This window comes from Pyxicephalus adspersus, chromosome 12 (genome assembly GCF_032062135.1).
Source record: "Pyxicephalus adspersus chromosome 12, UCB_Pads_2.0, whole genome shotgun sequence".
Lineage (NCBI taxonomy): Eukaryota > Metazoa > Chordata > Amphibia > Anura > Pyxicephalidae > Pyxicephalus > Pyxicephalus adspersus.
Window position 1 is genome coordinate 33,438,949 of NC_092869.1, and position 15,363 is coordinate 33,454,311.

Genomic DNA, 15,363 nt, shown 5'->3' on the forward strand with positions numbered 1-15,363 from the left:
ATTTTTAAACCGTGGATAACTTCAACTTCCATGTAAACCAGGCTATTCCCATGAGTGGCTTTTTCACACATAAGCAATTGAAGTGGGATAAACACAGGCCAAGTGTAACTGATACTTTTTTGGTGTCTGAAATAAACATAAACTGCCACCTGGCCATGACAGGCCTTAATATTACTGAACTGTATTTATATAGTACCAACATATTACTCTTCAATGTACATTGAATAGGAGTTGCAAGTGGTAGACAGATACAAACAATGACACAGGAGGAGGAGAGGACTCTGTCAAAAGAGCTTACAATTTCGGACTTTGTCTTTCTACAAGCTGAAAAAATGTAAAACGATATTTATTCCTGTAAACAATTTATCTTTTAACAAAAACTGAGTAAGTAAATCACTGCTCAGCTTTTATATTTTTTTAATTTCATTTTGAGTTCTGTTTAGAGATTCCATTTAATAGAGATGCAATTTCCTGCACAAAAAATATGCTGCAGTATGTGTCTGCAACAAGGCTCCCATATTGGAGCTCTTGTTTTTGTTTCTTCCTGTTCTAGAATGCCCCGGATTGACAAGTATGCTGTGAAGAATGTGTAGTACAGCCCCAGAAAAGGGTTGGTTGCATTACACCAGCTCTGTCACATGGCTGGGGACATCCCTTGTAGCCATGGCAGCCAGTGATGTGAGGTGTCCATATGGCAGCTCTGGCAGCAGCTGCTGGCTCTTGCGAAGGTCAGGACATGCGGTGAAAAAGCAATCTAGCTGTTTTCTTGTTAGGTGAAGCTGGGATGAGCCTGTCTGGTCTCTAGGGGATCCCGGATTCTTTTCATTTTCCTACACTGAACATGTGGAAATTCCTGTCCCAAAAACATTCACAAATTGTTCCCCTATAAAAGGAAAATCTAGTTTTATTCTAATAAATGGTAAATGGTAAATTTGGATTTTAAAAATAAATAACTTGTCATTGGGAAAACTCTTTTTTTTTCTTACACTCTGGTAAGGGGGCATTGTTGTATTTATTGCATTGAAAAATAATATATAATATTGCAAATGTTTGAGTCACATGACCTACAGAACAAAAGGCCATTTTTTATTTATGCAGGAAATGTGCTTTGTTTTTGCTGTAACCTGTAATATAATTAAGTGATTTAATAATATAAGGTAATAAACAGTTGTCAACCAGTGTACAATATACTTCCTTTCTGTATCACAACACTTCTCTGTGGCCCATGTACAGTATACATAGGAGCTTGATAATTTTATATACTGTGTCAGTCTTCGATCTGTATTGGAGGTGGGCAAAATATTAGACTTCAATGAAAACGAGTTGACCAATATAGCTGAACTAAACCTGGAAAACTGCCCCTGTTCATCGAGCGCCACCGTGACTTCTCTTGGAGATGAATCTTCGGTCATCTTGATTGGCCGGCCCAGGACATCACAACCTCAGCACAGACCTGCGGGAGTTTATTCTTTTTCAGGATACACAGGGGAAGCTGAGGTTGCTAGTTATTCTGGAAACCAAAACTGAGCTGTGCATGCACAGAGACCCAGATACCCAGAGCAATCAGGCGGGGAAGAGAAATAATTGCAGAAGGGACATCGCCTGACTGTGGATTTTTAAAAGTGGAACTTAAGTTCCGCTTTAAAGTAATTCAATTTTATATGCAAACATTGCTGGAAAAGTGGGTTTATTGTTTGTCAATTTCATTAAATAGACAGTGCTAACAATTTTCAGCCTCAATGCTGTGCCAGAATTTGTCACAATATTCACTTGTCAGTGCGCAGTATTTTCACTTCTAAATCCTATTACTCATGCATGGAGTGACTAGTAAAACATTAAAAATATATATGTATTTCCACTTTGTATTTAAGTGTTTGCCTGAAGTGTTACTCTCTAGTCATTGTAAAAGATGGGGGGAAAATGGCAGTGAGTGAAAGCATGGACCTTGCATCACTGGAGAAGTTAATTTTTGGCACAAAGAGTGCCATAATGTGAATGTACGCTGTGCAAGTGCAGCATGTGCTCCAGATGCCTCCATTTGAAATGTAAATCTCAGTAACTGTATATTTTATAGAACTGGTGAAGCTGTGTCATGCTATACATCACAGCTATTAAGAAAATGTTTACAGACAAAAAAATCTGTCCTGTAATCTGTGTTAATCTGCCTTTCCTCATGTACCTTCATCTTTTATTAATTTTGAGGCCTGCTGATGATCACTTTTTATTTTGTCTTGCAGAATGAGACCTCTGGTTTCTACGCAACCATCCAAGAAGCCAGCAATGGAACAGGTAACTGTCAGATTGCATTTTACTACCAGAAAGGTCAGCTTAAGCTGCAGCTTCACAACAAAGACAGTCATGACTTGTTTATGAAATCCTTTTAGATGTCTATTTACAGTTAGCGGGGCTTAGATTGTATCCAAATACCATCTGTACAAATCAATTGACAAATTTTATTAAGAAATGAAGGCATTCACTGTGGATGGCTACATTTACATATATATGCATACCGGTGGGAGACTGGCATATCCCTCCCCTGGTGAGAGATTTCACATATGGATACACAGATGCCAGTCTCAGGTCAGTTATGAAGAATACCCGCTGTTTGATTAGCCTGGCAGCACTGAAAGAACCCATAATAGCTTGTTGAAATGACAGATGCTTACAGCAAGATGTGACATTCGGGATGTAATTCATGCATGTGTAGAATCAAGCACCTTAAAACTTCACATTTTCTTATTGTTGAATAAAAAAATATGTATATTTTTTTCAAGTGTTTTTTCCATTATACAAATATTACATCGAAATTCATACAACTGAATAACTGCTTCTGGTGCCCCAAAATCATTGTTTAGCTGTAAGCTTTAGCTGTAATTAAATTTTATATTTGTTCAATGGAATAAAACTCTTACAATTGCTTTAGAAATGTCCTTTTCTTCCTTTCTCTTACTAGAAGTGCATTGGGGCCCCTTTTCTTTAGATTGTGTGCTCAACATCATCATCATCTAGTTTTAGAACTTGAAAAAACAAATCACATTTCATATGTATGCAGAAATATTAAAACTTAAAAGTCTTTAATGTAAAGCACCACTGTATAAAAGACCCTGTTTCTCATGTGCCTTTAGTTCTTTAATTTGAATCTGGAGGAGAAGGGGTGATACATATAAACTGTATCTTAGATGTCCACAGAAATATGGACTGTCAACTTTTATTTTTCTACAGTTTAATATATGTTTACTTCTGACCTAGCAGTGGTACATTTAACTCGTTTCCTTGCTTTAGACAGTCCCTAAAGGTGCAGTGAATGTGATAGTTCAAATAATAATATTTTTTCCCCCCAAATATGGTGCTTCCTCAGTTTCTCACAGCAGCTATATTCTTCTTTCTGTGTTAGTAGGGGAAATATAAATACAATTGGCTTATTTGTAATTGTTCTGTGTTGGCCCACATTCACCAATTGCGAACTTTCTCTAGAAAGTTACAGTGTAAAAGCAAAAGCTGGAATCAGATTGGTGGCAGATTGGTAGGCATCTCAGAACTACTTTAACAATCTTTTTAATGCATGCATTTCAGAGTCTGAATAAAAATTGGAGACATATATACCAGTTCTGAAACAGACCTTGCACTAAAGGCAAGGCCTTCTTCTTTATTCAGGACCTCCCATTTCCATGTCAAAACACTACAAGATATATAAAAACAATGGAAAAAATAAACCACCTTTTCCCGTTAGTGAATAGGTAACATAACAAACCTTCTGGCAAGATTCTAAGGGAATGTTAAAGATCAAAAATCTCAACAGAATCTTGCACTGCGCTGAAGCAACCTCTTGGGAGATTTGGCATTCCCAGCAATCCTAGAATCTCATTGGAAGAATTGTAATATCACACAATGCAATTTTTTTTCTACACTTTAACATAATTTTTACATGGTAATTAGGACCCTGATTAAATAAGAAGAACTTGCTTTTTAGGGAAAGTCCACTTTAGGACGAATAATAAAAGAGACCCGTTCTGTGTTAAATCTCAAGATGGCACCCATAATGCACTTACTTAACCACCCCAAGGAACATTTTTTTACTTTTCCTGTGGCTCTTTTATCACAGTTTGAGAAATGACCTTATTCCTGCCAGAGCTAAAGGATGATTATATAACTCAAGTACTTAGCATTTTAAACAGAGTGACAACGATATAAAAAGTATTAAACTTGCTCAATATGCTGCCTAGGGACAGGCATTATCACTTTTATTCTTCCTCATTACAAAAATGGCACAATTTTAAATGTGCAGAAGGACGGAGATGGGCAAGATAATTAGGAAGAGGTCATATTTTAATTAGGTGATTTCTTTACCTCTGCAGTCTCCACGAGTCAATGAGCAGCTTATACTTGGTTCCACACCAATCACATGCTGGATGGAAATTCTCAGCATGAAGCTGCCCAAGGAACAAAGTTTCCTCTGGTGACACTTAATCCCTTTTCTTGGATTGGTTCTGTATGACACGCTAATACTTTCACCCCTGTGGGTACAGAACACAATCCCTTCAGAGATCAGAAGAAAATGATTACTTGGATTTTTCTCCTTCGTTTTACGTTTTAAAGAATTTGTTTCCTTTTGGTACTGGTTACCTGGTTTAATGTGTGCTTTAGCATCTATTTTCTGTTAATATACAACAATTACCTTTTTGCCAAGTAGACTAATATAGAAAGTATGGTACATATTGAAGGAAACGGGTGATACTGAGCTTCACAAAATACAAGGGTGTCTATAGGGTAAAATATTGCTTTTAACACCCAGTCAGGGTGTCCTTTCTGAAATACAATGTAGAATGAGCAGAAGAATATGACCAATTGCCATGGACTACACATTTTTCTTCCTGTGGGATGGAACTGCACTTCAACAATTTACCCTTTTTTCGGGAGTCATTCAATATTAGAAATGTTGTGGCAGTAGCTAAAACCTGCTCTTCCACAACATCTAAATTGACCTTGGTAAATCATCCGTGTCTTAGGGTGCAGCCAGTTTGAAACCAGAATTCTAAATCTGAGAGTATGGTGGAACTTCTGTGTTACTTGCTCAGTGAACAGGCCATTATTCATCATATGTCGCCTTCCATGTGAACCCATCTAGTGGTGCATAATCTGTTTAGCTTTGACTTTGACAATAAATCTTCATTAGCTGAGAGATCAGATTTGTCGGCTGAGGACATCTTAACCCTGTGTCTGTTGTGTTAACTTTGTCCTTTATTTCCAGCCACCTTCCCAGATTACTGAGAGTCAGTCTAATATAGTGGTGGAGACTGGGCCAGTCACTTATAACCATGAGGATGAAGTTGAGGAGGAGGAGGAAGAGGATGACGAGCACTGCGTAAGCGCACTTGAGTTATTGGGAGGAAATGGTACGTACAGGTTTAAACATTTTTTATCTTTCTTAAACAATTTCCTATGGCTCATTTGAGGTGAAGAAATGGGACCTTTGTCAGTCCTTAAACAATAGGTACTTGGCTAACACTTACAGTAATTGCCTTCCTAATTTGACCAGCAGATGAAAGCAGAACATGCTTAGATTGAACAGTCTATTTGATCATTTCAGGGAATAGACCATAAATCAATACTTTATTACTGGATTCAATCGACCAACAGGATCAATATTGAGTGTAAAATCAAAAAGACCTTGATTGGCCAGGTCAAGAAATATTGTTGTAATGGTACAACAATATGAGTTTTGATCATGTTCTGTTCAATTGAGATTTGGAGAATTTCTGCCTAGCTCATCATCAAGTGAAACATTTTGTGAAGGCAGGTTCTTTTTTGCAGAGAGGATGTTGCATTTCCCTTCTCTTCTGCAGTAAAAAACCTGCCTCCTAATAAAGTCCACTTTAATTGAAAGACTGTTATAATGAAAATATAGTGATCTACTTGCATTTTGGATTTCACTGTACATTGATTATGATGTAGGGTAGACAACACACAGTCAACATTGTAAAAAAAAAAAAAAAAAAATAGGGTAGACAACACACAGTCAACATTGTAAAAAAAAAAAAAAAAAAACTAATTACAATAAAAATTAATTAAAAAAAATATAAATTACATTTGGATAGCTTTATGCTCTTGAGGTATGCTTTTAAATTTTGTCAGCAGTAATTGGTTGATATGGTTGATACAAAAGTTCTATACACGTATACTCTCCTGAAATGATTGTTTTTAGTAACTACCGTATTTTTCGCCGTATAAGACGCTCCGGAATATAAGACGCACCCAATTTTAAAGGAGGAAATCTAGAAAAAAAGTTTCTGAAAGATTATTCCCCTTCTGATCACTCATGTGCCATTCATACCAGTATTCCCCTTCTGATCACTCATGTGCCATTCAAATTCCCTTTCTGATCACTCTGTCATTCAAACTCCCCTTCTGATCACTCTGTCATTGAAATTCCCCTTCTGATCACTCTGTGCTTTTTTTCTATTGTACGGCAGTTAGGACAGGGAACAGCAGGTGGCGCTGTGCCGGCTTCTTTCGCTTTGCTTTACAGACAGGAGAAAACACGATGCTGGCAGAGGAGAGAAGAGAGACACGCTGCAGCCAGAGACACACGCAGGATCGGGTATCGGGTGAGTATAATATTTTAATTATTTTTTTTAACACATTTGTCGTATAGGACGCACTAACTTTTCCCCCTAAGTTTTGGGGAAGAAAAAGTGCGTCTTATATGGCAAAAAATACGGTATATTAGAGCATGTGTACAAAGTTTAGCATCAGACACTGCTGTTCTTTGGGGAGGGAAGGACAAAAGGAAGGTGCCCTGCTATGTCCTCTCCAGCCCAGCAGTTAACAAAAGCTGTTGTTAGCAATTGATAGATGCTAAATTATTTTAGGAACAGCTGTACATAGTGCTAGAACGTCACCCAAGACATTAAGACTTTAACCCAGCATCTATATAAAATGTAAAGGGGGAGAGAAATTCAGTCTGAAAACGTGACTGTAGGAAAGGTGCATTTGCCATGTAAGTCTTAAACCAGCGGTCACCAACCGGTGCTGCGCAAGAAAATTGTGGTGGTTCGTGGCTCTGGCCAGTGCGCCCCCCAGTGAGGTCCGTCACTCTGGGTGGAAGTTTCTTCCCCTTTGAGTGACATACAGCTTCCCGCGCATGTGCGGTCCAGAGTCCGTAAATTTAGTCGTCCGTGACATCCAAAAGTTGGTCTAAGGGTACTAACAGCAAGATCAGAATGACTAATTTGAAACTTAAATATCATAAAAAGGTTGACAATCGAAATGCCTATGAATATTAAGCAAGATACCTACCACGGTTATAAACAAGATAGACATTCAGTTCCAGCATCAAATACCAAAATCTGTCTCTATGTAAATATGGCCTTTCCCAGATCACGTCGTCTGCTTCAGACTTCTTAGGTTACCCAAAATAAAATAGTAACCTAATTTGAGCCTTGGAAAGTATATGAGTTTGAGACCTGTTTACTAATACTACCCTAAATATTGATGCCTCATTCATTAAAGAAGAGCAGGTTGCCACCTTTCTGCTTTGCAGCAGGAACGTTTTTTATGTGTAAAAATTACTGGACAAAAGAAGCGCATTTTTTTATTTCTTCCGCTCTAATTTCTTAAAGGCAATTTGTAATCCTTACACGTTTTCCCAGGGTTATATTATTTTGCAATAAATAAAAGTAGAGCTTGTGTAGAGCTGGATGGGTAATTTAATTTTTCAATTGTTTTTGTGGATGTACATGAAATAATGATGGAAGTTAGCTTAAAATGCACAGAAATCCAGTTTTGCCTTGCAGTATTTACAATTTATTAAGTTACAGAAATTGAACTGTGTTTTGGAAATGTTTTGTTTACCTTGAATCAGTACTGGGATTATTTCTATTATGTACACAAATACAATATGGAAGAATTATCATGTTGTAGATTACCTCTGCCAAATGCACCCAAATCCTGTATGTAAAGACACATTATCCTGGCCTCTCTAACCCATGTCTACTAGCTTCCCTCTGACTGATCAATGCAGTCTCTATCATTGGGCCTGATTTATTAAAGCCCTCCAAGGCTGGAGAGGATATATTTTCATAAGTAAACCTGGGTGATCCAGCAAACCTGAAATGGATCTGGTCCAGGATTCAAAACATTTGCTTGCAAATAGCAAATTACTCTGAAGAAATCCAATACAGGTTTGCTGGATCGCCCAACTTTCCTGATGAAAGTATATCCTCTCCTGCCTTGGAGAGCTTTAATAAATCAGGCTCATCGTCTTTGGCATTCCACACCTCTGGGAGTGATGGATATCTGTTGTCCTCTGCTGCATTCCATTGTTAAATCTATCTTCCCACATTATAGTCCCTGACCAACAGCATTCGGCAATGGTATGTTTTAATTAACTGGTTCACTTTACTATGATATATCTGTGTCTGAATCCACAGTGGAGATCAAGGGATTTGCAGCAAGTCCAGATACCCTAAAGAAGCGCTGCACCTAAAATGTGTAGTACACCTTGTAGTTCACCCTGCCTCTTGTTTTTAGCTCCCTCATGGTATAGAGAACATATTCATCCATTGTTATCACAACTTTACATACAGCTACAAACACAACAACACTCTTCATACAAAGGCCTATTTATAGAAACCAGACAACAGATCTCTTTTACTTTGTCAGTATGCTGTAGTTTTCAGCACTGAAAACAAGTGAAAAGGCCAATAATTCCATTTGTGTGACAAAACTAAAGCATGTCCTTAACAAAATATAGCAACCCTTGGCACAGCAATTAAATTTAGCTTGGCTTAGGCTTTATTTGTTTTTTTTGTTTTTTTAGTGGGGAATAGTTAAAATTCATTAGATTGTTACTGTCTGTAACCACATCAGGGAGATTTGTACTTATTTACTGCCCCTGTATTGTCTGTGCAAGAGGTGTAGAGAGCAGGAAGGCACAAACAACAATAAATATGTTGTCAAAAGTTCAGTTCTTCCTCGCAAATAACTTTAAAGCAGAGGTTAGCCCTGCCCCACTCTATCCAAAATTATGTATGTACAAAGTTTTGGCTGTAGTTGGGCTGTAACATAAACTTTTGCTTTTAGGATATATTTTTATAAATTCATTTTCCATCTGTTATTGCTGACCTCCCCTGAAAATATGAATTCCCTGGCTATCTTTGTTATCCAAGAGTTTTGGTTCTGATTGGGTTGGTTCTAACTGATGGAACAAGCACAAAGACCAATAACTCTTGTTTTTTTGATCTGCTGGTTTAGTCATGGTAATGCCATAAATGATTAAAATCAGCCAGGAACCATATTTTTGGGTTTATGGTAGAAAACCACCTTTGTACTTTTAATACTTGTAGTAATGTAAAATCTGCTTGCTCAAGTTTAAACTGGCATTTTCATCTCAAACCCCTTTTTCATAAATGAGAGCCCATGTCTTCTAGTTTATCAGCAGCTAGATTTATATCCAATACCTTAAATTTGCTGCTCAAAATGCAATAAGGCAAAGAAACAGAAAATTTATGATACATCATAAACCATCGCCAGCCGAAGGTCTTAATACTGGCTGGTCATTCTGTCTCCATGTCCCGTTTACTGCATCGTAAGAACTAATCAGAGCATAAATTGTGGGATTAATGTGGCAATGCATTTACTGTTTTTTCTTTTCCTCATCTATAAATTGCAATATATTAAATTTAATGTTTTGCTTTATTTCAGAATATGGCTGCGACGTAGACGATGACGATGGCTATTGACCGTGGAAGCATGAATAAATATAGAGCGTGTTCTCCTATGATCTTGTAATATATATGGACTTGTATCAATGCTGTTCTGTGATCAGCGTGTAATTATACATACCGGTAGTAGCTGGAGTTTTGTAATGAAGACGGAATTTACAAAATAATGTTACTTTTGGTCAGTTGTCAATGGCCTTTGACTCATAATGCTATTTATTGGGTTTAACGTACTTGAAACTTTTGTTACTTTTTTCTTTGTTGTTATGCTATAATTCTGTTTTGATACATTTTTTTTTAGAATTAAACCCAGTCAGCATGGAGTAGAACAAAATATGTTTTTTCACACTTTTGCCTCTGTCGAGAGAAATAGCTAGCTTTTGTTTGGCATTAAAGCTAAAGTCTATAAAATTTCTAGCTGGCAAACATACCAGTGAAATGAAGGGGGAAGAGATAAGCATTCAGGATTCATGTTCAGAGCTGGCCTTCCAGTCCTCAGAGTAGCTGTTGCAAGACTCCAGCAATTGGGTCTTTTTGCACATACATGCTATGGACAGACTTACTAAAACTATGGGAAAGTTTCCTTTTTAAGTTTTAAAGCCTAACTCAAAAACAAATATGCAATATATTGCAGCTTATCACTCCTTGGATACAGTTACTGTATTACTTTTTTTTTCAGGCTAAGAACATTTTTGGCAAGTACAGAAAACACCTGCTGCGGTGTTCTTGTCACATCTTGTGTTCTTAGAAAAAAAAACACAAATTTCTTTGTATGTATTATGATAAATTAATATTCCCAGCAATCCACTATGAGATGAGAAAAGGGTAGACATGTTCAAAGTCCAGCCTGTGTAACAACCACGGCTGTACCCATAGATACAATGGAGAAATGAGTGTAGGTGCAATGGGAAAGGAAATGTGTTATTCACAGGATCATCAGGTCCAAATTAAAGACAAAAACCTAATGCAGCCACCTCATCTAAAGACTCATAAGCTGCAATGTATACAATTTGTATATGGGTCACATTTACCTAAATAAGTGCTCTGTATTTAACATTTTGTATTTCTGGAGACTGGGTCACAGCTTCAGGCAAGAGCTAAAAAGAAAAATTAAATGCATATACAAGATCTGTTCTTTTTGTTCTAAAACAATAGATTCAGCCAATTTAATGCACTGAAAGCTTTGCTTTAAAGCAACAGATTTAGAATGCAAAATTATTCTAATCAATAGAAAATAATACATACAAAAACTTAATAAAGGTAAAGAAAGCAGATAGCCAGAATAGTTCATATGCATCACCAAGAAATCACATTGCATATCCAAAATCTGCAGATACAAAAAAATCAAGAGTGTCAGATAGCTAGACAAATATAATAAACATTGATTAGCAGGATATGTACGCTGGCACATGGAGGCTCCAAGACTTTTTAGGAGTGTTAACCGCCACAGGAATTTGTATTCCATACAATCACATTTACAAATCCCTGCCAGACTTCTCAGCCAGCCTGATTGAGAAATCCAAATAAATACCACCTAGGAATTTTCTCCCTCCAACCTGTGACTGGACCATGAATTGAGCTGTAGCAGACCAATGAGTTCATCTCTGTCACTCTGCTTTCTCTTTATACTCATATGTGCAGCTGAAGAACTATCAAATTTTTTTTCATTATTAAATTTCTTCCTATTTAAAAAAGCACATAGGTGCATAGCACAGGTAATAATTGTAATGGAATAAGTTCTTCTTTGATAGGACAGCAAAAAGTTACAAATCCAAGCAACACAAACACACTGGAGAAGCCATCACTTCAATTACTGAATGTGTCATGCAAAGCTTTCTGGGTCCTGTCACGTCTAATAAACAAATCTTCTAAAATGAATGCACTGCATAGGCACCTTTGTGGCAGCTCCGCCATCACGCAGCAATATATGGGTTTAAGCTGGACAAGACCGAGTCTGATCAACAGAACATATGACCGCAGGTAGAAGTCAAATACATGGTGGAATGAACTATACCACCATTATGTAATAATCTAAAGCAATGTATCTCTTTTAAAAACAGACTGCAGAATCAAATTGATTTTATAGATGTAATTCATCAGCATTGTTGTACTGCTAATTAATCAGAATCATACCTAATAAAACAAGCGTTCTAGTCACTCGATTCCCCCACAAGAGTGGCCATCAGGAGGTTCCCATGGCACTTTGTAAACATATCCATCTGTCCAACTCAAGGCTGGGGGCTGTTATCTTCTCTGGGGTCATACAGGTAGACTACATTATTTGGCTTTCTATTGCTATTCTATTTTTCAGAGCTGGCTCTGCTTTTTGTGATAATACATTTTAGCATAACTTTAGGTGTATTAGACATTTTGTGTCCTAATATTTTTGATTAACTGAAAAACATGACAAGCATGCCCTGAAGCACTTTTATGCCCTATACATAAGCAGGAACAGGAATTAATTCTCCAAGAAAGCCCAAAATGGATAATGCAGCTTCATAAATTTATACATGGTGTTTGTCAGGGTCAGTGCTAAAACTTTGCACACAAAAGATGGTTGGATATAGAAGTCCTGTGGTTTGTTCAGATGTGGGCTCAAAGCATTCTGTTTTAGGTTCTCCTGCATTCAGATATGTTTGATATCTGATTGTTAGGTTTTAGGATTTGTTCCTAAAAGATTTATTTTAGTAAAAGCCCCCAGGAAAAACCCTTTGGCTCTATAACTTGTTAATGTGCCTACCTTGGAGAATACTTCCTTCCCTTAAGGCTTTTTCTGGGGTCACAGATGTACAAAAAAACTCATCTATCTTCTGGCATTGTTCTGGGTACCTGATGGATTTATAAAGTCTTCTTTATAAAGTTCTGAACAAGAAGATAAAAGTGAGAAAAGCATTAAATACAGCACTGAGGATGCAGTGATAAACCATTAGCTAAACAGCCGGTAAATAACCCAACAGACTTCATACCAAGACAGGAAAGTTGGCCTAACTGACTTTTAGAACCAATAGGAAAAAAGTAATCAGGACTGTTTAATACTGACAAATCAGAACCCTAAAACAACGAAGTTCCAGCCTAACGAGTGAACAAAGACCTGCAAATGCAAGCAACACAAACAATGCAAAAATATTTTCTAAGATTTTTTTTTAAAGTTATTTAAAGGCCCAAATAACATCTTGGTTTATACTTGAGTATGTACTGCATATAAACCTTTGTAAACCTTCCCCAAAAGCTTGGGATTCTTTGCGAAGTTTGCCTGTCTGTAAAGAAAGCAAACGGGGGGGTGTGGTCAACATATCCATTTGTGGAGGGTTGACAGCCAATAGGTAGTCAGATTATAGTAATCTGAATCATAACTCAAACTGTAATATTTTATCTCATGCAGATGGCACCTAAAGTTAAGAATGCATGGGCAGATATGGCAGTATGCGCAAAACACACAATCATGATGATCATGCAAGAAACTTCCAACTCTTCTTTAGTCTTAACAAAAAAGTATTGTGTGAAAGTTCAATTTAAATTGTCATTTGTGAATTATTCAATTTTTAAAAATCACATTTGATATAACCTTACATAATAAATCTCATTGGTCACATGAGATGTTATAAAGTAAATACTGATATTGGCCGGTTTCCAAAAAATGGCTGTTTGGCAAATCTAGGAGTTTGGTATACTTTAGTTTCAGAAAAAGATCACTTTGTTCTTATGTACTCACTTCCCCCATAACTGACAGGCCTTGTTTGCTTCTTTGATCTCTGCTCGGTACATGTCAGGCCTGAAACTATCCATTAACCAAAAACGCGTGTCGTGCATATTCAATCACGTTTGATTGTTCCTTTCCATTGCTCCAGGTTGTCAAGCCTCCTTGTCACAAAACCATTATACAGATCGCTATTTATAAAACAACTGTCAGGGATGGCCGTGCAGGCAGTAAATGACTGTTTACAAAATTGTTGAAACAGCAACGTACAAAGGAATTTGGATTTAGCTGCCAAGCTTTATGTTCTGAAGTTGGAAGTGAACAAAATTACTGTACGATTTCAAAAAGAGGGCAAAGACTGGCAGGAAATTATAGAACAATGTGTGAGCACAGGGAGCAAATTAATAATAGTTCAAAGATATTGGCTATAGACTGTGGCTGGCAACAAAGCATATGTAACATACTAACACAAAATCCTCTGAAGGATCTGGAGGTTCATTGCAGCCAACATTACAAATGTTCAGGGGTTGGCTCAATCACAGGAAGCATTGTATAAAGGTTTACAGCCAGCTTAGGAGTTAGTATCTATAGGCGGCATTTGTTGTGCACTTAAAACACAACTCAAAGGCAGTCATCAAAATCCCATTTACTATTAATTAATGAGCAGTGACATGGCATGTCAGAATACGTACTTGACCTGCTTTGCAGTGCTTCTTTCAATGCAGCATGTCTGATCCATTTTTATATCAATTGCAGGTCAGATTCCGCCTTTCCTCTCAATTCCTGTTTGTCATGTAAACATATTTGCATTTAAAGACAATGCCAGTAGTTACTTAAGGCAGGTTAATACCTAAGGAAGGAACAAAAATTCCTGCACATCTCCTGGTGGCTGCCACCTTGCCAGCTTTTCAACTGACCACACTGTTTGCAAATTAACCAGTGGGGGTCAATGAGCAGTACTGCTTACTGTCACCCCATTCATTGGCAGTATTGGGCTGCTGTTAGTAGAGAATACATGTAGCATCTCACCCAGGCAGTGTTCAGATTGTAGAAGGTAAATGTATCTGTGTCCCTCAGATTTAGATTTCCCTTCACTTTCTGTCCTAGTTAGCAGGACAAACAAGGGCCCAGACAGCAATAAAAACTTTACAAGGCTTTGAACTTTTTCACTCAATTCAAAACCAAATATTTGATACAAATCCACTTTAGAGACCTCCATAAGTGGCTATAAAGAATAGAGAACCATCTGACTTGCAAACCAAGCTAAGCATTTGACCTGCATATCATTGAAAATCAATGTATTTAGGCTCATGAATTACTGAGAATAAAGAACATTGCAGCCACTACTTTCTTTCCAGGTTACCAAGTTATTCTTACCTTAACACTATATTCCTCCCTGGGGACTCAGCACATGGGTTTTTGTGTGCCCTAAAGGCAAGGGATTGTTGTTAGATCTGGCTAAAAAAATGGCTGAGAACTGTCATTACTTCAGCACTGATTGTTACTTTTACAGGCAGGATGAGGACAGCAACTGACCACAGAAACTAAAGTCAGTGTGCACGGATTATTTCTGTTGTGATGAAGTGGCTGTATAAGGAAATCGTACCAATGGAGTAAATTTTGCATCTGGCCATGAAAGCATTGCAGATAAATGATGCTGTAGGATGCATTTTTCCAGACTCACGTTCATGACTGTTCAGAAGATCATGATATCAGCTACTATTGGGATTAAAGCTCAACAATGACAGTATCAGCATAGGACATGGTGCCATTTGGTGGTAATAAATTGTCACATCATAATAATGAATAAAAACCTTTGTAGTCTACTAATAATGTTACATGGGCTTACTTTAAGTCAAGAAGCCAAATCGATTCGTATTTATCATAAGAGACCAGTGCCAGAAAGATAAAAAGGAAACCGTATCATATGTGGGTCCTGCAGAAACA

The 15,363-nt window shown here is 37.3% G+C and overlaps 1 protein-coding gene across 2 annotated transcripts in view; it reads left to right on the forward strand.

The window, feature by feature from the left end:
• BRF1 (BRF1 general transcription factor IIIB subunit) overlaps positions 1–11,593 on the forward strand; it is a 211,291-nt gene extending 199,698 nt beyond the window's left edge. For both annotated transcript variants that reach the window (XM_072428607.1, XM_072428608.1), the window contains 3 exons: positions 2,238–2,289; positions 5,249–5,393; positions 9,703–11,593. In XM_072428607.1, coding sequence (XP_072284708.1) covers positions 2,238–2,289; positions 5,249–5,393; positions 9,703–9,740 — 235 coding nt within the window. In that variant the 3' untranslated portion in view covers positions 9,741–11,593. The remainder of the gene's footprint in view (positions 1–2,237; positions 2,290–5,248; positions 5,394–9,702) is intronic.
• The last annotated feature ends 3,770 nt before the right edge of the window (positions 11,594–15,363 follow it).